At 52.5% G+C, this 21,619-nt stretch overlaps 1 protein-coding gene across 7 annotated transcripts in view; it reads left to right on the top strand.

Moving 5' to 3' along the window:
- Positions 1-21,619, top strand: part of NCOA1 (nuclear receptor coactivator 1) — a 188,282-nt gene that overhangs the window by 143,606 nt on the left and 23,057 nt on the right. For all 7 annotated transcript variants that reach the window (XM_075086485.1, XM_075086480.1, XM_075086483.1 and 4 more), the window contains 7 exons: positions 5,419-5,513; positions 10,173-10,350; positions 12,055-12,234; positions 13,187-13,282; positions 14,115-14,255; positions 15,119-15,266; positions 16,227-17,571. In XM_075086485.1, the coding sequence (XP_074942586.1) occupies positions 5,419-5,513; positions 10,173-10,350; positions 12,055-12,234; positions 13,187-13,282; positions 14,115-14,255; positions 15,119-15,266; positions 16,227-17,571 (2,183 nt within the window). The remainder of the gene's footprint in view (positions 1-5,418; positions 5,514-10,172; positions 10,351-12,054; positions 12,235-13,186; positions 13,283-14,114; positions 14,256-15,118; positions 15,267-16,226; positions 17,572-21,619) is intronic.

Raw genomic sequence — 21,619 nt, 5'->3', positions numbered from 1 at the left:
GGCATCAACGCTGGACTCCTGCCCCGCTCCACCTCCACCGCTTTCACGCCCATTTTCCTTCCCCTTCCACCCTCTGCTTTGGAGTGGCTCTGGGAGGTGTCCCCTAAGCCACCAACCCCCCCTTCCCTATGGTCTTGCCATCTCTCTGGTGGCACATCCTTGCTTCTCCGGCCCCTCGGAGTGCGGGTGCTCTCCTGGCCATGGGGTTTTGTTGTGTTTTGGGTAAAAAGCAATAAGTTAAGACCTTCTGGGGGGCTTTTCCCGTTGTGTGGCTGTGGCTCTCACCCTGCACGGCCTCAGCATTGTGCCAGAGAAGGTCTCCAGCTGTGGCTGCTGGAGGAGGTCACAGCTCCTCTTCAACACTTGTCTTCTCCCTGCCTTGGATGCCTGGTTTTCTCTGGGTACAGGTTTTCAGGTACAGAGGTCTGGAAGTGGAGGGAGGCGAGTGCAGGGTCCTGGGGGTGGTTTGGTGGTTTTGCTGTGCCCCGTGCCACCAAAAATGGTGGTAGAGAAAGAGCAGATGACCTGCCATGGGGATGGAGGCAGCTAAGGTGATCTAGGGAGGTCGGGGAAATAAAAAACAATGATGCAAAGAGGGAAAGGAGACAAAGAAAGGGGAAACCACCAGTGACCCCATACCTGGGTGGGTGGGGGGGTGGTGGCACCCGCTTGCCAAGGCCACGTCCTTCAGCTTTGCTCCCTGTGATGTGGTTTTGAGGCAGAGGATCTGAGCCAGTTTTTAGGGGGGTACCTATTGCACCATCTCTTTTGGGGAAGCAGAAATAACACCCCAGATGAGCGGTTTGCCTTTTCCATGTGTGCTCTTGGCTTTGGGCTTTTATTTACCAAAAAAAAAAAAAAAAAAGGACTTTGTGCATTGATGTCTTCTCAAATCAGAGGGGAAAATTCTCCGACTGGGTCGGCTGCCCATCCGTGCGCCTTGGCTTGCCGGCGTCCCCCTGCCTGGGCTGCACCCCACCGTTTCAGCAGCTTGCCACCCCGCCGTCAGCCCTCGCCTTGCCAGGGGTGTTGCTTTTCACTCTGCTCACCTCCTACCCCTTTCCCCGCCCCCGGCATTGCTGCATGCCTTCCTTCCACCTTGCCGAGCCTGGGAGGAGCTGCCCGCCGAGAGCAGCCTGGCAGCAGCCCTGGACACGGCTGGGAACCACCGGGCTGTGGGACGGGGAGAGCAGCCCTCGGTGATGCAAAATCTGTTCCCATTGCCGTGTGCTGCTGGCCATTGCCTCCAGCATCAAAGCATCGGAGCGTATCATTCCTCTTCCAGTCCCGGTGTCCTTTAGCAGCATACTCCATCCCTCACCAGCCTTGTGCCTCCCATGTCTTCTTCCAATCCTGCAAAGAATCAGCGGCTTCTAGCCAGGAGGCTCATGTGGCTGCGGAATAGTGGGGCTGGGCTGGAAATGTCACCTCTGCTTGTGCCAAGCTTGGCTGCGCAGGGTTGGCACGGGACAAGATTGTTTTCAAAGTGACTGTGGTGTTCCCAGGCATCGCAGTGGGCTTCGGGTCCTGCATCCGCAGCAGTATCGATGGTGTTGGATGACCTGCTTATAACACACTTACCTCATGGTTCAACTCCACTGACCTGATATTTTTGCAGTGCCAAGGACCTTGCGGCTCCTATAGACTCCAGAGGCACCCAGACATCTCCCTGGATGTCGGAAAATTGGGGTCTAATTTGAGGAGTGCATTTAAAATAGCTTCTCTCTGTGATGCAAGAAAAAAACCCACTTTAATCATGTTTGCAGAAATTAGGTTCCAACTGGGGCCGTCAGCGTACCGGGCTTTTATTGTGCGATGGGGATTTGCGATGCCCAAGGCTGCCAAAGCCCCCGCAGCTGGTTCCCAACAGCCTCAAATGGCAGCGGCGCTGGGGTTCATGTTCCTCCCGTTGGTTTATTTTCATGTGGATCTGTCTGTCCAGCTTTATAACGAGATTATGAGCTTGGGGAACTGGGAATTTGCTCTGTGTTTGGCTGTATCAAGCACGGGAGATGCGTGGCCCGTGACCGATGCTCCCCGAGAGCATCAACCTGTCGCCGGCATAGCAAAGCCACTGCTGCAATTAATGCTGGAAAAAGGAAAATTGAGATTAATGGGTTAAGGTGCAAACCAGTGGTTTGCTCGTAATGTATTCCTGGGATGCTCAGGATGGAAAAGCTAAAGAGCTGCGTTTAAGCATGTTAACTGAAGTGCGTAGCCAGGACATGCTGACACTTCGAAGGAGTCGTGCCTTGCTGGGATGTGTCGCCCCAGAGACGGTGAGCAGGAGCTTCAAGGGATCCGTCTGCTCCCAGTGCTGCAGAGGTGGGGGGGAGAAGGACTCACGCACGAGGGAGACGGTGGTGGTGCATCATTCTGCCAGTTAATCCTCCTGAATAACGGACTCGGTGCTGGCAGATGAAACTATTTTGCTAAAGCAGGAGGAGGATCCCGCAGCCCAATTAAAGGATTAGAGCTGAAAGCCAGTGCGTTGCCTCTAAGTGCATCAATTTATTAAGAGTCGGAGAAAAAAAAGCTGTTTCTCATGCTGTGGTACCTGCCAGTTCCCGCGGGTTTGCGTGCACGGGAAGCTCTTCCATCCCTGAAAGGGATCTGGGTGTCTTCCTTCGAGGGTTCTGCTCCTTCATGATTTAGCCATGCAGCAGTGCAGGGTGCGAGGCAGGCATCGCTGCCCGGAGGTGGTTTGTGGGGGTTGGACTCCAATTTCTGCTTGAAAAAGGGGAAACAGAAGCCCTTGGGGATGAGGTGAGCTGCCCAAGGGGGTCTGTAACAGGACCCAGGGATGAGGTACTTTAGGGTTGAAGTCAGACCGTTGCCTGAGCACCAAAGCCTGTGCGTGTGTGCTCGAAACGGGGCGCGCGCTGCCTGTTGTTCTCGGGGCTGCGCCAGCAGAGATGAAGACGCGATCTTTTTCAGTTGATTTATTTTCTAAAGAGAAAAGAGCCTCTGGGTGAGAGGGGAGGCAGAAGCAGAGAATACCTGATAAATCGGTGGGGGAAGCTGGTGGCCACCTCAGCGAGAGCAAGCGCTGAACAAATGCTCTTCCAGGCTTGCTGCTCTCGGAGCTGCTTTAGGACCGATGCACGGGACGAAGGGCAAAGTCAGGAAAGAGAAACACCCGAAGTGAGCTTGGAGATGAATAAAGTCCCAGGGGGACGCGGGCGTGAAGAGTTTCAAGTGACACATCTGGACATTTTGCAAACACGATTTGAAGCTGAGTAATAAACCTTGGATCCGATGTGCTGCACAACAGGAAATGCAATTTAGTTTTTGCTTACAGATGAGCTGGGGGACTGGCTCCCTTAGTGCTGAGATGATGAGAAATGAAGGCCGGCATCGAGGGCATCGAAAGGTACAGCCGTAAACCCCCAGCAGTCCTAGAAACCTCTTGGCTTGCACCTTTGGCATGCACGCCGCTGCGCTCAGTGGATATTTATCCCGAGGAAACATCTCTTGCCCTCCGGGAATGGACTGACATAGCCTGGGCAGAACTCTTTCATCAGCCTGGTGTGGGGAGGCACGTACACATTTGATTAATAAACATGTATTTATTGATGCACACGAGGGTTTCCAGGTCCTATAAGAGGCACCGTGGGCTGAGGAGCCTTTTCCCTTGTTCTGCTGTGCGCTAAAGTTCACAACTTGCTGCCATCCCTCTTAAAACCAGCTCAGGCAATTTTCTTCCTCCAGCTCCCAGCACTGCACACGTGTTTGGTCCTCAGGATTTTTCTGAGCATCTCTTTGGTTTCCCAGCAAACCCTGGGATGTTACTCCTGCCGTGCGGGGAAGCGCAGCCTGCGAGGATGGGGCTGCACCCCCCTGGACTGTGCGTGTTGTCCACGAATCTCCGGCTGCATCCCTGCCCCAGCATCTTTCTTTATACTAGCAATTAACAGTTATACAGAAAGAACAGGGCTTAATTTTCAGCTGGTAGGCTGAATTTGTGGTTCTGGTACCTGGGAAAACCTTGTAAATGGTGTAAAATTAATAGAGGACCAAGTTTCAAGTCACTTTTTGGCTCGCCACAGAGAACCTTTTTCATTTTTAATTAAAACCTGCATCAAAGCCACCTGTGTGAGCCTGGACCGAGGATGCTTCAGGACTCCTGTGCTGTTTCGCTTCCTGCACGACTGATAATTTCCCTTGCCAGTGCCAAAGAGCACCGACTTGCTGTGGGTAATACCCTGCCCCTGCAGCCGCCCCCAGGAGCTTGCGTTCTCACATTTCAGAGCAAAACACTGCTGAGGCAAAAAGCGTCTGCAATCTGAGACGTTCCTGCTTTCACCTTGCTAAGCGATGCCTGATCAACAAAGCAGGTATCCTCTCCGTCAAGATTTAGTTCCCACTTGCCTCTTTCTGCTGTTATTCCACCCAAACCATGTGATTAAACAGTAATTAATCTCTTTTTTACTAATACTTCTATAGCTCCAGACGTGCCCGGCTGGGGCTTGCACTGCCAGTCTCCCAAGTTGGTCCCAGCCATGAGGGTTTCTTTTCAACTGCATCCTGTGGAGATGGGGATGCTGCTCTCCCCATCCTTCCCGGATCGCATCCAGGGAGGCTAGGGGACTCTCGCAGCTTTCCCGGGGGAAAACAGTCATGGATATGGAGGAGCAAGCCAAAACGGCCCTGAAACACCAGCAGCATCGTGGCTCACTTGCCCGTGATCGCTGGCTTTATCACATCCCACTTGGCACCCGCCTTGCGCTCCGAATGGCTGGGAGTAGCTGCGCGACGTGGCTAGCACCTTTTGGGGGAGTGCGAGATAAATAACCGGGCCTTCTCTTGGGTTTTTTGGGTTGTTTTTTTTTCCCAAAGAGATTATTGAGCAATACAGCGTGAGAGTTTCTGGCAGAGCTGGGGCTGGGCTCCTCCAGCAGCATTGCCCGCTCCGTGTCGGATGCTCTCCTCCCGTCCCCAGCCCCGCTGGCTGACCGGCATCTGGGATGCTCCCGGCACATCAGCGGTAGGAGCTGCTTTTTCTCCTCCGGCAGGATTCGTTCTCCGTGAATTCCTCTCGGCAGTTATTTCTTAAAGTGTTGTCCGAAAAGTTCCAGATCAAATACTGTGGCTTGTGCTAAACTGGATATAGCGTTTCCTTTTCAAAATGTTGATTTTGGATGCCTCTTCCTGCAGGCTTCTGCTTAAGACAGGTTTTCCCTTCCTGCTAGCAGTAGGTTGTGATCTAATTAGTGCCTTTATTTTATAATAATTAATAAATAATTAGGAATTGTATCTTCATGGGACTGAGGGATGAAATTAAAATGCTGGAGTCTTTCAGTGCACATCCTGCATTGCCTGTATGACAAACGGTCAATATTTTGTTTATTATTGGTAATAATTCAGTAGTAAAATGATGGTTCTTTCGGCTGAAACATCTCTTTTCCTTTGCTACAGAAAAAGCAGCTGATGATGAAGTCCAGAAGTCCGACATCTCGTCCAGCAGCCAAGGGGTGATTGAGAAGGAGTCTCTGGGACCTCTTCTTCTGGAGGTAGGTGCTGAAATGCTGTTGCTGATGCTGCCAGGCTCCCGCTACTGCCCTAAGCAAAGCAGCGCACCGAGGAGGTGAAATAGGGAGGAGCAAGGCAACGGGGGCGTAGTTGGGATGCTCTAAGCACAACCGTGTCCCTGGCCTAAGTTGCAGGTACACTGATCTTAGTCCTTCGCTTCAGCAAATGGTTTGGAAAGCGAGCCTTAACCAAGCTTGGTGGAACTTGGACTTGGTTAAGTGGAAGCTGTTCTGGATAGCTTCTTAATATCAGCATTAAAATATTGAGTTGCTTCTAAGTGTGGATTAAATTGAGCCCCCATCCGCATTTGGAGGTGAATTAGGTAATGTGGATGGATGGTTTTCAAGATATTTGAATCCTCTAGTCCTCTGAAAAATAGGGAGGAATGAGGAGGGCGCTCCACGTTCCTGTTGGTATCAGTAAATCAGAAATAATCGGATCTCAGGAGGAAGGTCAGAGCTGGACCCGACAGGACCATCTCTTATGGAGAGGGTTATTATATGAGGGTTATTCTATTATATCACAGGCCCCAGAGATAAACTTCAAATCCTAAATAATTCAGCTGGTAATTTGACAGGGGGTGGTTGGGTTGGGGGCTGGGCGGGTTCCTCCCTGGGGATGGCCAGCACCATCCCGCAGCCGCCTTCTTGCGCTGAAACCACCTGATAAAATTACACATCCAAAGACCAAAAGGAAGCAACATCCTCAACTAATTAATTTAATTAACTGTAAAAGCATAATTGCTGACATGGCACAGTCCAACGATTTACTCTGAGGTTTCTGTTGGGAGCCCAATAGCTGGGAGGTGAAATGTAGCATCATTTTTGGAGACAGAAAGCCAGCCTGGGTTTCAGGATTCCTGGGGAGAGAGGCTCTCCCCAGCCACGTTTTTGGCCTCTTCTGTGTCTCTGAAAGATGCTCAGAGGTCGTGGGGAGCTCTCCTGTGCTGTCCTGCATGCTTTTCCAGACCTGCTTAATCCCTCCTCGTACCACACTCATCTCCCCTGAGCCCTAGAGTGAAGGTGTTGAAAGTATAAAACTCTGCAAGAGCTGGAGGAGTTAATGCAAAAGGGGTGGGAAGGGGATCTGCATCGAAGGAAGGGGCTGACTTGTGGAAAGGGTGGAAAATGGGTGCTGGAAGCACGCGGATGGGGTTAATGGGGAGTTGGCAGCTTGGCTAAAGAGGTGCTCAGTCTAATGGAGACAAAAATGCAGAAGGGGCTTAAAACTTAGGCTAGGAATGGCAGGCGGGTTTTGAGGGGTGCATTGGGTGCTAGAAACAGGCACGGGAATATAAAGTGATGCACGAGAAGAAGTCAGATCCTCAGCAACACCTCAGTGTTTGCGTTATAGTGGGGGAAAGCACCCTACGAGAGCAATGGCAGAGAAAAGAAAACCATGAGAGAGAGCAGTAAATCCACGTATCTTGCAGTGCGGTCTTGGGAACATGCCTTTACCTCGCTTAAATGATGAACGTGGGGCCAGCTGGCTCACCAGAGCATCATACAGCCAGAGTGGGTCCCCTGGTGTCCATGTCTGCGTCCGTGTCCGTACGTGGGAATAGGGGGTTCGCTGCAGCCAGGAGCCCCAGAGGTAGCCAGCCCCTTGGGTGATGGGGAGCAGAGTGCCTCGGGCGAAGCGAGGACAGCAGCACATCGGTAATAGAAATAACCCTGGAAAACCTGAGGTCATCATGAAAAAAGGAAATTAATTAAATCAGCTGGCTCATGACTAAAAATTACCCTCTGTGCTTGGGTCAGGTATCAATGCATCCTTTCTGCAGGAAGGAACGCAGGGGTGCGTTACTGCTCAGTCGGTGTTGCTTGTAAACAACCTGCCCTGTGTTATTTGATATAAAATCCATGTTTAGATTACAGTTATTATCCATACAGGCTGAGGAATAATTTCCTAACCGGCCTCCTCACGTGTGAAGCCTGTGCACTTGAGATGCTGACCCTGACCTGTGCCCATGCTATGGGGCGCCCATGGCTGTGGGAGCGCTTTGAGGATGCCAAGCCCTTACCATGCTGAGTTTATTTGCCATGCAGATTGACCATGAGAAGCCATTAGTGGTTTCGCTGGTCCCCAAGCAATCCGCAGCTTCCCGTGCCTAAAAACATCCCCCCAAATGACTTCCACCTTCTTCTGTGCACCCTGGGTTCAGGCAGGGTTTTCAAACCCAGAAAGGTGGTGATAAAAAGGGCAACTAAAAAGCATCTTATTCATTTTTAGGAAGGTTTTTTGCCTCTTGACCTGTTGCTTAGGCTTGACTTCCATAAGCAATTGTGCTGGTAAGGTAATCAAATATTTAAACCATGGATAAATGCCCAGTGTTGCTGCTGGGAGCTAATGGGAGCTAGTAGAGGAGGCATGCAAGCTGCGTCCCCACCAGCTGCAGCCTCGGAGCGCCCCTGCCCCTTGCCTGCTCCCCCGGCCCCCCCAAATCCAGCATCAGCTGGGGAGAAGGGTCCAGGTGGGTTTACCATCCAGCCTGGGTATTTGTTTTTTGGGGCACCCAAAGTGCAAAGGCTGGTTGTCTTGGCAACAGCTGGGAATAAGGAAAATTGCAGCCGATCTGCCAGAACCATTTTGACAAAAGATTTCTTTCTTTTTTTTTTTTTTTCCCTCTTTTTTAAATGCTTCCTGCTTCTTGCACTTAATGTTGCTCTACAGCAAAACCTGATTTTTAGAAACTGCATTAAATAGAGGCTGGACGCCCTCCATCAGAGTAACTCTCTGCTGGCACGGGCAAGCGGGAGGATGGGGAGGAGATGGTAATGCCACGGGTACTAATTTTGGGGCATCACAAGTTTCTCCTGTCCCTGCATCGTCTCCCAGTCTGGGATATGGCCGGATCCAGTTGCGGGATCACAGTCCACCACAGCTTGCTGTTGAAAGGTAGGAATTAGACTCCAGGAAAACCAAATCCTGCCTGGATAAAACATTTTAGGGTATGGATGCTTGGAAGGCTGTAAATCAGCAGTCAGCCTTCCCAAGAGCTCCTTACAAAGCACTGGGCTCTGCAGATCTGAGCTCATTTCGTAGCACGAGAAAGCGTTAACCCCACCGTCCCACGGCAGTGAATTAAACCCCTGATGGTGTCCTCGTTAAAATAAGCAGATCTCCCCATGCTGTATGATTGGGTCCGGGACACGCTTGTCCTCCTCTGTTTGATTGCAGGGCGGAATTTGCCACTTGCGTTTGAAATGCATGAAAAAAACCTGTTATTCTGCAAGATGCAAAGGCTCTGTCGTTCCTGGGCTGTAATTAAGCAAATAGGGCATATGCTTAATTTCAGCAGTTTGCCAAATTAGAGCCTTCTTGACTGCTCTGGCCCTTGGAAGAGGTTTGTTTCTCCTCTGCTGGCACCATTCGTAGTAGCAGGGACATCCTTAGCAGAGGAGGTTGCAGAGCAGAGACTCAGATTTGATGGATGGACTGTTTGGTGGATAAGGAATTGGCTGGATGGTCACATCCAGAGGGCAGTGGTCAATGGCTCGATGTCCAGATAGAGATCAGTGACAAATGATGCCCCTCAGGGGTCCGTACTGGGACCAGTGCTGTTTAATATCTTCAGCAATGACGTAGACAGTGGGATCAAGCGCACCCTCAGCAAATCTGCCGGTGACGCTAAGCTGAGTGGACGGGACGCCACCCAGAGGGACCTGGGCAAGCGGGAGAGGTGGCCAAATGTGAACTTCATGAGGTTCAACAAGGCCAAGTGTAGGGTCCTGCACCTGGGTCGGGGCAGCCCCCGGGATCAGCACAGGCTGGGGGATGGAGGGGTGGGGAGCAGCCCTGCCCAGAAGGACTTGGGGGTGCTGGGGGGTGAAAGGCTGGACACGAGCCGGCAACGTGCGCTCGCAGCCCAGACCCCCAGCCGTGCCCCGGGCTGCATCCCCAGCAGCGCGGGCAGCCGGGCGAGGGAGGGGGTGCTGCCCCCCTGCCCCGCTCTGTGAGACCCCCCTGCAGCGCCGCCTCCAGCTCGGGGCTCCTCAGCACGGGACAGACACGGGGCTGTTGGAGCGGGGCCAGAGGGGGCACAGAAATGCTCCGAGGGCTGGAGCCCCCCTGCTGCGAGGCCGGGCTGGGAGAGCTGGGGTTGTGCAGCCGGGGAAGGGGAGGCTGCGGGGGGACCTTATTGCGGCCTCTCAGGGCTTGAAGGGGCTGATAAGAAAGACGGGGGCAATCTTTTTAGCAAGGCCTGCAGCGACAGGACAAGGGGTGATGGGTTTAAACTAAAGGAGGGGAGATTCAGACTAGAGAGAAGGAAGGAATTGTTCATGCTGAGGGCGGTGAAAGCCTGGCCCAGGCTGCCCCGAGAGGTGGTCGATGCCCCATCCCTGGGAACATTGAAGGCCAGGCTGGACGGGGCTCTGAGCAACCTGCTCTGGCTGAAGGTGTCCCTGCTCACGGCAGGGGGTTGGGCTGGGTGGCCTTTAGCTGTCCCTTCCCGCCTAAACCACTCTATGATTCTATATGTTAAAGTAAATGTGCTGTTATTTGATCACTGCTATAATATAGGGTGGGGATGAAGCCAAGGTGCAAGAGGCAGAGGAAGGTTGCCCATGGTCATGGAGCATCCTAACCTGCTCTGCGACCCACTGCCCACACGCTGACCGTGTTTATTCCCCTTACAGGCATTGGACGGCTTCTTCTTCGTTGTGAACCGTGAAGGGAGGATCGTCTTTGTCTCTGAGAACGTGACCAGCTACCTGGGTTATAACCAGGAGGAGCTCATGAACACCAGTGTCTACAGCATCCTGCACGTGGGGGATCACGCTGAGTTCGTCAAGAACTTGTTGCCGAAGTCTCTAGGTAAGAAAGCCCTTGAGGTGGGTTTTTTTTATCAACTGGTACCTGCGCTGTCGAAAATGCCATTGCATCTTCAGTGATGCCGGCCTTATATTGTTTTTTCTATCTTTTTTTTTTTTTTAATATTGTTTACTGTGAAATTGAGAGATACACCCAAGCCAGGTAATAATCTGTAAACCTTTGCCTAGTGAAATACGTCCTACCAGTGAGATATCAATATTGGATTTTTTAATAAATAGCTGGTGGAGGACAATATTGAAGTCATCTTCCCTTTGCCTTTCTCTGCTAAGAAAGCTTTTGCCTTTGACTTTGGCTTGTGGATGGGAAGAACCAACTCATCTTCCCGAAGTGAGGGGCACACACAGGAGCTTTAGGGAAATGAGGCGAAGGATTTCAAGGTTGCTGATTCGAGCCATTTGCTTATCCCAGTTCATTTAGGACATCCTCCCAGCTGAAGGGAGGTTCTCCCAGCTGGTTTCAGAGCCCAAGAATATAGCATGGGGATGTGCTGCACCTTGGGGTGTGAGAAGAGGTCACGGTGAGCTCATGGTGGTCACCTACACCAGGGAAAACAAACAATCGCGAGGGTGGGAGGAAGCATCGTGCGATGAAGGCACTTGCCGGGTGTTGGAAGGAACCAAAGCAGAAGGTTTTATTCGTTGACTGGAGATGAGCATCCTCCGGGTGGCTGACGTGGGCGAGATCACTGATCCCTCATCCACTCACACCTTTGAAGAAACACAAGAGAATATGAACCTTTTCCAAGTAGCTTGACTTAAAAATAGGTGGTTTTTTTTTTAATTCACACTTGTCTTCCTTCTGGGTAAACACAATGATGTCTTAAACCACCTCAGTCTATAGGCACTCCTCAGATTGAGCCTATAGAGGTTCAGGCATCATCTTTTCCCTGCGGTTACCCAGGTTAAGGCTGTGTATTTTGTCTTTCCTTGGATGTTACAAGCCCCTCAGCTCTTCCTCTAGCTCAGGTTACATGAAAACTTGATAATCTGCTGGTGGCAAAATCGCTTGGGTTGAATATGGATATCCAAAAAGAGGTGGTAGAGGGTTAGCAAAATCTTTCAACTGCTGCCCAGAGTGTTTTTTTAAAAAAAAGCCAGAAAAAAGCCAAAGAAGGTTTTCACTGCTGTGGTATCAGAAGCTCTCACTGCCAACTTACCCCAGAAATGAGGAGGAAGCAAAGAAAAAATTCATTTCTATGGAGATACTCAGCTGGACTTGCTGGAGAAGTCCCAGGAGCATCGCTCCAGGGGGATTTCCAGTACAACAGCAAGAGGCAGGAGCCTTCCCAAGCTCTGGAAGTGACTCAGAGACGCCGCGCCTCAGTTTCCCTCCCTGTAAGATGGAGATGATAGGACCTACCGGCAATGTAAGGAGCAATTCATAAATGTCAGCACGATGACGTACCGATCTCAGTTGGGGTAGTAGGTGCTGTTAAGGCCTGGCTGGCAGCGTGGGTCTGGGCATGGGGTCTTCAGCAGGTCCAAAAGGAGCCCCAGGGGCTGTCAGGGAAGATTCTGCCCCCAGCTCTGCTCTTGCTCACCCCTAACTGGAGCAGCGAGCTGCTTTCTTCCTCCTTGCCAGAGCTTTTCCTTCTCTTCCTTTATCCAAGGGGTCCTCAGGAAGTTGGGGAGGGCATGTGCAGGGGGCAGATCCCAAGAACCCCTCTTCTCCTTTCTCTCCCCCCAGTAAATGGAGTTCCTTGGCCTCAAGAAGCGACCAGACGCAACAGCCATACCTTCAGCTGCAGGATGCTGATCCGGCCGCCCGATGAGCCGGGTGCGGAGAACCAGGAGGCTCGTCAGCGCTACGAGGTGATGCAGTGCTTCACTGTCTCCCAGCCCAAGTCCTTCAAGGAGGAAGGAGAAGGTAGGGGAGAGCATCCTCTACTTCTGACCCTGCGTTCGGGCAGGGCAGGCAGGAGGAGGAGGAGGGGGGTGGGGATGGCAGGGCAGGCAGGAGGATGACCAGCCACCACCCTGCAGGGCTGCCTGGGGGTTATTCCTGGACTGGCACAGACGAGGCCTGGCACGAAGGAGACCCTGGGAAGGAGATGCCTGAACTTCACTGCAGCTTCTCATTCCCCCTTCCCCTTCGAGCTGGTGCCCTCCGGCCATTCTGGCCCTCCAAGGCTGCCTCAGGGGCAGCTCGTAGTCAGTATTCCTTAAGGAAGGAGCAATATTTTATTACCCACCAAAGCCCACAGGCTGCAGGACCTTCCTGGTGAGTGACGTGGGTGCCCGACACCCCACCTTGTGCCTCCACTGCTGCCAGACCAGTGCTGCCCGCACAGTTTTGGGCTGAATCAGCTGTCTGCAGGCAGATCTCTGCCCCGGGACTTGGGACAGGCAGGATTCCCTCGGCACTGTGGGGGCTGTTGCTTTCCTACAAGTGCCCTAACCCTCCTTTCGGTGTCCCAGCTATTATTTTCCAGCACATTAGCTGGATTAATCCATTGCGGTTTACACAGGAGATCATGACTGGAAGGAATAAATTATGGTATTTTATGACCAAATACTTTGCCTGAAGCTGACAGTTGCTGGCTTTTAGTGCTGACTTTTATTGTACGATACTGCCAGATCCAAAAAGCCATTACAATTAATTTCTCCAAGCACTGAAAACCTCTTTTCCAGCAAACTTTATAGAGTTTAGAAGGAGCTTACTTGCTTTGAAAGGCTGGAGGATTGCTCAGGGTAAACACTTCCAGGGCAGGACGTGGCAATCAAGCCCAGCAGTGGTATTTTAATTAAAATGTTGAATTGCAGGAGGTGGTATTAATGTCTGATTTTCATGTTCCCGGTCCCTTCTTCTGCTTTGGCAGATTTCCAGTCATGTCTGATATGCATCGCGAGACGATTACCTCGACCAGCAGCCGTCACCCCTTCTGAATCCTTCGTGACCAAGCAAGACACCACAGGTAACGTCCCAGCGATGCCGGGGAGTGCTGGCTCTGGAGGATTTGTTGTTCCCAGGGGTCAGAGGCCGTGCGGGACCCCAAAGCGTGAGCGTGGTGCTGTCCTTTGCACATGGCAGCGCTGCCTGCTAGGGCCGATGTGGTTGACACCTCAACTGGAGGCACCTCAACTGAGGTGGCACCTCAACTGATCCAATACACCAGGGCCATGCCCTGCACGCAGCCCCTCTCCGCCCCCTTGGATTTCGGGGGCTGTTGAGGTTGCTGATTGATGGGAACGAAACAGTCGTCACCTTTCGGATTCAGGTTTGCTCTTGGTCAAATATTGCTTTCTAGCTGTTCTGCTGGCCTTCTTTCTGGTCACCCGAGACTTTCCTGCGAGTCCATAATGAGCGTTTTCCCTGCTCGCTGCTCCCTGCCCATGGCTGTAAAACAGTTGGCGCAGCTGCCTGGTGTTTCATGCCCAGGGAGGATGACTCCCTCCTGCCTGGAGGACCCCCAGGTGCGGGCAGGGCGGCTGGCACGGTGTCCCATCGGGTGAGGGGGTGAATCTGGGGACCCCAGCCCTGGAGTGGCAAGGGTCCATTTGCACAGAAGTGCTTCTTGTTGGGTTTTGTGTCCACTTCAACTGGCCAAGGTGTGCGTAGAGGTCGGTGCACGCTCCGGAACAAGCTCCTTGAACCTCCACCTTCTGGAGGACATCCTTGTGTGCTCCTGCCACTGCTGCCTGATGCCGAATAGGACGTGGCTTCATTTTCCCCATTTATGGACCCATTTGTGCTGAGGGACTTCTCATGCTGTGCATAAGTAACAGGGATTCTCTCTTTCTGCCCAGGTAAAATCATCTCCATTGATACCAGTTCCCTGAGAGCCGCTGGCAGGACGGGCTGGGAGGATTTGGTGCGGAAATGCATCTACGCTTTCTTCCAGCCTCAGGGCAGAGAGCCATCTTACGCCAGACAGCTCTTTCAAGAAGGTAACGGGCTCCTCTTCCTGGCCAGCGCGCTCTCCTGCTGAGCAGCAGGAGCTGCAAGGAGAAGCCGGAGCAGAGCCCTCCTTGCTGGATAAATGGTTTCTGGGAAAAAAAAAAAATGCTGCAATAATAATCAGAAAGCGCCAAAGGGAGAGGGGAAAGGGCTGAGTAACGCTGGAGGACCTCCTCCAGCTGGGAGGTTCCCTCCCACCCTCCAGGAAACATAGAATTGAGACATATATGAGCTATATATGATTATTTCGTTTCTTTTTTATCCTGTGCCATCTGCAAACACCATCCCCAGTGTCTAAGCAGAAGAAGCAGAAGCTCTTCCCTGAGCATCTTTCCTCTGTCAGCTCTTTCATGAGCATCTTTGCTGTGTTGGCTCTCTGATGAGCATCTTTTCTGTGTCGGCGAGAAACGTAGGAGCAGGAGGTCACCGAGTCTCCAGAGAGCTGTGACTCTGCCAGGGTTGCAGCAGCAGCGTGCTGCTGCACCATCCCAGCCCAGCTGGGGTTCATCAGCTTGTACGTTGTACGCTGGGGATGGAGTGATTGCCCCTTCAGAATCTCAGAGCGCTCAAGGTGCTGGATGGATTTAGATCCTGCAGGACACGGGTTTGGAGCTGGAGAAGCAGCTGGGAGGATTTCTGTGCCACCATGGTTATTCATAGCCCTCTTATTTTCTGGGTCTATGTGGTTAGCCAGCATGCAGCCTGTGGTTTTATTTGCTGGGAAGGTGGTTGTCCCAGGCAGCTTCTCCCTCTCCTCTGCTCCTTCCGTCCTCCTCCTGGTGCCTGTAGGGTGTTATGGGTTCTGGCTTGAGTTTCTAAGCGGGGTTCTTGTGTTTCTGGTTGTCTCCTTCAGTGATGACACGCGGCACGGCCTTCAGCCCCTCCTATCGATTCACCCTGAGTGACGGGACAGTGCTTAGCGCCCACACCAAGTGTAAGCTCTGCTACCCCTCCAGCCCGGAGATGCAGCCCTTCATCATGGGCATCCACATCATCGACAGGTACGTTCCCACCCCGCCACTACCGAGCCATGCCAGCGCCTGGGTGGCTGATCCAGGAATCAAAGTGCCCATTCCCTGCAATAAAAGGACAATCCACTGGTGCTCTGTGATGCTGGTTTGGAGGTGTGATCCCCACGAGGAGGCTGAGGCTGAAAACCAGCATGATGGCAGCTCTGTTGCTCTTGATTATTCTTGTTTTGCAAGGAGGTGGCCCCAAGAGTTCAGGTGGAGGTTTATAGACATGCTTCAGATTTCTGCCTTGCCCTGGAGAACTTAAAATATTTGGGGAGGGAGAGGATCCAACAAACTGGCAGGACAGGGAGAGGAGGCTGTGGACCTGGGTTGTGCTGGAGAAATGCGAGGGGGTTGGGGCAGAGGGGAATACTCTCAGAGCACGGCCCTCCTCCGGCCATGTGGGAAGATAAGACCCCAAGAAGGTGATGCTTTCAGAGTTTAGCTGGTGAGCGGCCGTAATCCTGAGCAGTGTCGTGTTTCTGGGGAGATGCTAAAGCTGCTGCACTCTGTCCACGCTACTGAAATGGATCCAGAAGGGCTGGTGGAGATGGGAACAGTGAGAGAACCAGGGCTTGCAAGTTGCTGCTCTCCAGGCTTCGGAGCTCTGCAGCATGGATGGTGGGGCAGGAGCTGCCAGAGTGACACTAAAGGTTTCCAGGGCAGGTTTAGGTTGGATGTGAGGGAAAATGCCTTCCCTGCCAGAGGGGTCAGGCCCTGGCACAGGCTGCCCAGAGAGGTGGGGGAGTCACCATCCCTGGGGGGGTTCAAACACCGTGCAGCCGTGGCACTTGGGGCCATGGTTTAGGAGGCCTGGGGGTGTTGGGTTGATGGTTGGACTTGGTGATCCTAGAGGTCTTTTCCAACCTTAATGATTCTATGACTCTATTCTATAAAGGTTTGGGCAAAGCCTTTTGTGACTTCTCCTCTCCTTTTCATCTCCTGCAGGGATCATGGCATGCTCTCACCCCAGGAGAACACTAACTCTGCAATGTCCCTTCCCCGGGTCAGCCCCTCGCTGAACCCCAGCATCTCCCCAGGGCAAGGCATGGCCCTGCCGCCCTCCATCCCTCCCTCCAACGGCAGCATGTTGGCCACCAACGTGAACCAGCAGCCAGGCGCCGGCCTCCACAACAGCAACTCCAGCACCAGCCAAACCAGCTTTGGATGTTCACCTGGGAACCAGATAGGAGCCAACGTTGCCTTAAGCCAGGGACAAGCCGGTCCCCAAAACAGTAACCACACTTTGAACCTCAATAGCTCCCCCATGAATAGTCCAGGGATTACCCCACCACAGTTCATGTCTCCGAGGCATCGGGTCAGCCCAGGGCTGGTGCCCAGACCCAGAGTGCCCAGCAATCCCTTCTCGCCTACCATGCCCACCATGCACTCCCCCGTGGGCATGGCCAACAGCGGCACTGGGGGCGGCGGTGGCACCGGTGGCACCAGACCCTTTCCTAGCGCCCCCATAAACTCTATGCAGGGGCTGACCGAAGGTCCCAGCACGCCGGTGGGCTACTCCACGCCACCCCCCGTGCTGAGACAGCTCAGCTCCCAGAGCTCGCCTGGCCGCCTCGCCATGCAGCCCATGAAAGCAGAGTCAAAGGACAGCAAAGAGATCGCCTCCATCCTGAGCGAGATGATCCAGTCGGACGGCGCTTCGGGGGATGGCAAACCGCTGGACTCAGGCATGCTGCATGCCAGCGACAGGCTTTCGGAGGGGGACAACAAGTGCTCCCAAGCCACCAGCCATAAGCTGGTCCAGCTCCTGGCCACCACGGCGGAGCAGCAGCTTCGACACGCCGATGCGGACACGAGCTGCAAAGATTCGTTAGCCTGCGCGGGCACCGCTGGCACCTTGGCCTCCAGCAACCCTCCCAGCAGCACCTGCCCTTCGTCCCACAGCTCACTGACTGAGCGGCACAAGATTTTGCATAGACTCCTTCAGGAGGGCAGCCCTTCCGATATTACCACTCTGGCCATGGAGCATGAGAAGAAGGAGAACGCCCCGAACCCCGCCACCACCCCCACAGCTCCGAGCCAGCTGCCGGGGACCCCAGACAACAAACTGGAGCCAGACGCACTGAAGAAAAAAGATGTCAAGGATCACCAGCTCCTGCGCTATCTGCTGGACAAGGATGAGAAGGAGCTTGCTGCAGCCCCGGCGCTGAGCCTGGATGACGTGAAGGTGAAGGTGGAGAAGACAGAGCAGATGGAGCCCTGTAACACGGCCCCAGTGCCGCTCGCCAAACCTCCTGCCACGGAGGAGGCCAAGCTGGAGACGCAGGGCCAGGTGAGTTGACCCTTCTGCATCTTGACATGTCATGTTTTGGGGATGGTTTCCCTCAAATCTGCTGGTGTGCTCCCTCCACAGCAAGGTGGTGGGGCTGGGAGAGGTGTGGGGAGATGTCCTGTGGCTGCTGCAGCCTTCTGCCGTGGTGGCACCTTCTGCAGTGGTGGTGGCACCTTCTCCAGTGCTGACGCCACCTTCTGCAGCGGTGGTGGCACCTTCTCCAGCCCTGATGCCACCTTTTGCAGCAGTGGTGGCACCTTCTCCAGCGCTGGTACCACCTTTTCCAGTACCGGTGCTATCGTCTTTCTCCAGATGCTTCACATTTTGGCAGCTCAGACCTTCAAGGCAATGATGGGAAGGGGAGGGAAGGGAGAAACTACTGAGATGTATAAAAATGAGAAAGAAACACAGCACATGGCTGCAGGTGGTGGGCTTGAGTGAGGAGAAGCCCACGTGCATGTTGCCATGCAAAAAATTCTTCATTCTGCATCTCTGGGCACATTCAGGGCTTGTGTCCCAGGGAATTTTCAATCCATTGACCTCTTGTTCCCTGAGATTAGCAATTATACGGGCCTTTTAGTTATCCTAAAAGTACTATTAAATTGAATAATCCAGTGACAGATCTCTGCAATAGAGATTTGGGTGTATAAATATTCATTACACGCAGCTATGAATAGAAGAGATTTCTTATTTTTGAAAGCCAGGGGAGATGGTAACATGGATAAGGCTGCTTAATCCTTTTTAAGCAAAGAGAAGAGAGTGGCTGACATGAAGAGCAGGGCTGATCACCTGCTTACCGACTGCGGCAAATAAGGCTGCCGGCGTTCGGAGATACGGGATGAATAACAGAGCGCTTGGAGAGCCTCGAATGACAAATACACAATAAGTCTCTTAATCAGGTTAAGGGCTCAGTTGGCTGGGGAGTCACGGTCGATTATCCTATAGGCGAGTGGGAATTGAACTCCTTATCTCTTCCTGTAACGTACTTCCCTGGTCTCATCGGCTCGCTGGATGGTACCTCCTCCCCCATCATCTCCCATCTCCCATCCATCCTCCAGATGAACGTGCCTTTGGATGAGGAAGGCCCAAGTCAAGACGTGCTTATTTTGGGAGGCACATGGGAGTTGCAGGCGGGCAGTGAACCTTCCGTAGAGCCGGATACCTGCCTCAATGCTCCAGTGGAAGGCACAGCATCCTCCCTGGCGATGCCCGGGCTCTTGTACGGAGCCACCCCAACCTGCTTTCACCAAGCTGGGAGCATGTCGGGGAGCGCAGTTATAGCTGAAATCAGGCAAAATGCCAGGGCTCGGGAAGAGCTTTGCTTGCCTGGTCTCCCAGGCGTCCACGTGCAGGATTCACTCGCTGGCCAGGGATTCAGGCAGGCTCCTTGCTGACCATCAGAGATGGGTCCAGGTATTCCATCCTTCGGAGAGGGCAGAAAGCCCTACTAATTAAATAAGGCTATGGTAGCTGATTGTGCTCTGCTCGCAATCCAGCACACAGAGCTTGGAGGACTCGAGCTTGGATGTGTTTATAAGCCCCACTCCTGCGCTGCTGGAAGCAGCCAAGCATTTTTAGCCTCCTTCATGGCTTTTTGGTTCCAAGTATCCCTCCCCAGGCAGCTGAAGAGCATCAGGATTATATGTTGGACCATATCGAGTGCTTCCAAAGAGTTAATAACAGAGCCTGGAGAGGGTTTTTGGAGTCTTAAAATGCATTTTCTGAGGAGTGAACAACCCTTCACTGCTCAGCGGCGAAGGACAGAGTTTCATTTCCACATATTTTCTGTTACAGGCTGCTTTGGGTGGCGTGGGGAGGGGAAGCTGCCATTTCAAATAAAATCTAGCACTTGCTAGATTTTTGTTTTCATGTGTGATTATTTTAAGAATCAAAATGTCAATTAAGAGCTATATTAATTGTGGGGCAGGCTCTGCAGCTCGCCTTCAGCCTTGAAGGCATTATTGCCTTTCTGGATTTATCGTATGGAAACGCCCAAGGTTTGCTCGGAGCCATTTGTTTGTGGGGTAAGAACAAAAAATATTTGGGTAGGGCTTGGGAAAGAGCTAACAGGAATTACAAGAGTTTAAAAAAATGAAAGGAAAAGAAAAAGCAAGGTTTTGGAAGGGCTTTTCATCATTTTGCTTCAAGGCATGAGCTGAACTTCAGCTAGGGGAAGAGGAAACTTTCCTGTAGGTCACACTGTCATAAATCTGCCCTTGAGCAGGATGGGGAGCGGGTGGCACTGCCTGCACCCGGGAGCGCTCAGCTCCCCCCACCGTCCACACGCATCGAGGAGAAGGAGAAGTCATGGGTGCCCCATCCCTGGGAACACCCAAGGCCGGGCTGGACGGGGCTCTGAGCAACCTGCTCTGGTTGAAGGTGTCCCTGCTCACGGCAGGGGGTTGGGCTGGGTGGCCTTTAGCGGTCCCTTCCCACCCAAACCCTTCTGTGATTCCATGAAAAATAAAGTTTTACCTTCTTTTTAATTTGCTATTTGGTCTGAATCTACATTTCAGCCTGTTTTTACAAGCAGGGTAGAATTATTTTCTCAAAAAGAAGAAAAAAAAAAGAGGAGTGATGACAGAGAGCTGGAGATCCTTATGGAAATAGCTGCCTCCAGGAACCAGGGCTCACAGAAAATTCAAATGATCTGAAGCTTGCAATAAAATCATGGGATTATTTAATTTGTGCAAGTATTTCGTTGCCCAGGTGGCTTGGGAGGAGAAGTGCCTCCGGCCCGCGTGAAGGTCCAGCCAGGGATGAAGGTTTGCTGGGTGGGTACCACCTGGAAGCATCTCTGACCTCCTCGCCAAGCTGATTTCACATGTGGGGCGTCCCGCGAGCGGCCGGGTGAGGGATGAAAGGCAGAGATGAGATGGTGTGCTTTGGTTTGCCTTTTGGTTGGCTCTGGCTTTGGAATCTTGTTTCTGCCAGGAGCCAGAGGTTTGGGGAGGAAGAAACTGTTCAGAAATATTCAGCCACCCCATGTCTCCATCCCTTACACCATGGGTTTTCTCACCCATCTGGGGACAGAAATAGGTCGTGGACGTCTGAGCCTTCTCTGAGCAAGGCTGGATGGCCTGAGCTGCTCCAGTCCTCCAGCTCTGCATTTTCTAGACGTGGAGGAGAAATAAAATACCAATGAAAGTGGGTGCAGATTCCAGGTGCAAGTTCGGGTGCTCCCGAAAATAACTTATAAGCACCCTGCTCCCACCACGTGTCCTTCATTCCCTCCTCTCAATCCTCCAACCTCTTCGCGTACCCAACGAGCAACACAAGAACTTCACTGCTCCCGTTTTATCTCCTCTTAACGTCCGTTTTGGATGCCCACAGCTCCCTCTGTTCCCTTCTTCTGCCTCCAAAAATGACCTCTCTGCAGGAGGAGATGGAGTTGAGGAGATGTATTTCTGCTGTATCGTGGATGTCTCCCCATTTGCTTCAGTTCTTTTTGTTTTGCAAACTTGAGCTTTAAAGAAATCCTGTTTGGTCAAGAAATTACGTTGTTTGGAAGAGTTGAGATGTGCAGCCTGCTTCTGTAGTTGAATTTGCTGTGTTTAATTCTCTCTGCGAGGATGGGTTTAGCAGGATATTCTGCTTCTCAGGGCTCTGGGGTTAGGATTTGATGGAAAGGATACAGGGGAAGAGAAAAAGACTGGTTAGTCCATTATAAATTGTAATATTGATGCCTGCTGCTTGCAGTGCACTTTTCATCGTCAGTCTTGTCTAAACATCATTTAATTCACAACATGCTGCTGTAAAGGAAAAACAAGCGTGTGCCCTGTCACGTATATTAAAAATACCAATTCGTCTGCCCCGGTGCTCTGTGAGACTGTAGGGAAGGGGAGAAGAAAGAGCGGTGAAGGTTGGGAAGGAAATCTCTGACATGGTGGGGAGTGTGAGCGGGGTCTCTCAGGTCTCAGATGCTGGTCTGGGCTTGCAGTTTCAATGGAGCCATTGTTGTTGGAGGGTCCATCCCAAGGTGGAGCTTCCTGCAGCCGCCCCGGGCTTTGTCCTCGCAATGCGCCGACCTGTGCATCGTGGAGGTGAA

Source organism: Phalacrocorax aristotelis, chromosome 3 (genome assembly GCF_949628215.1).
Source record: "Phalacrocorax aristotelis chromosome 3, bGulAri2.1, whole genome shotgun sequence".
NCBI lineage: Eukaryota > Metazoa > Chordata > Aves > Suliformes > Phalacrocoracidae > Phalacrocorax > Phalacrocorax aristotelis.
Note: the sequence above shows the minus strand (reverse complement) of the source record. Positions and strands in the feature narration are given on the sequence as shown.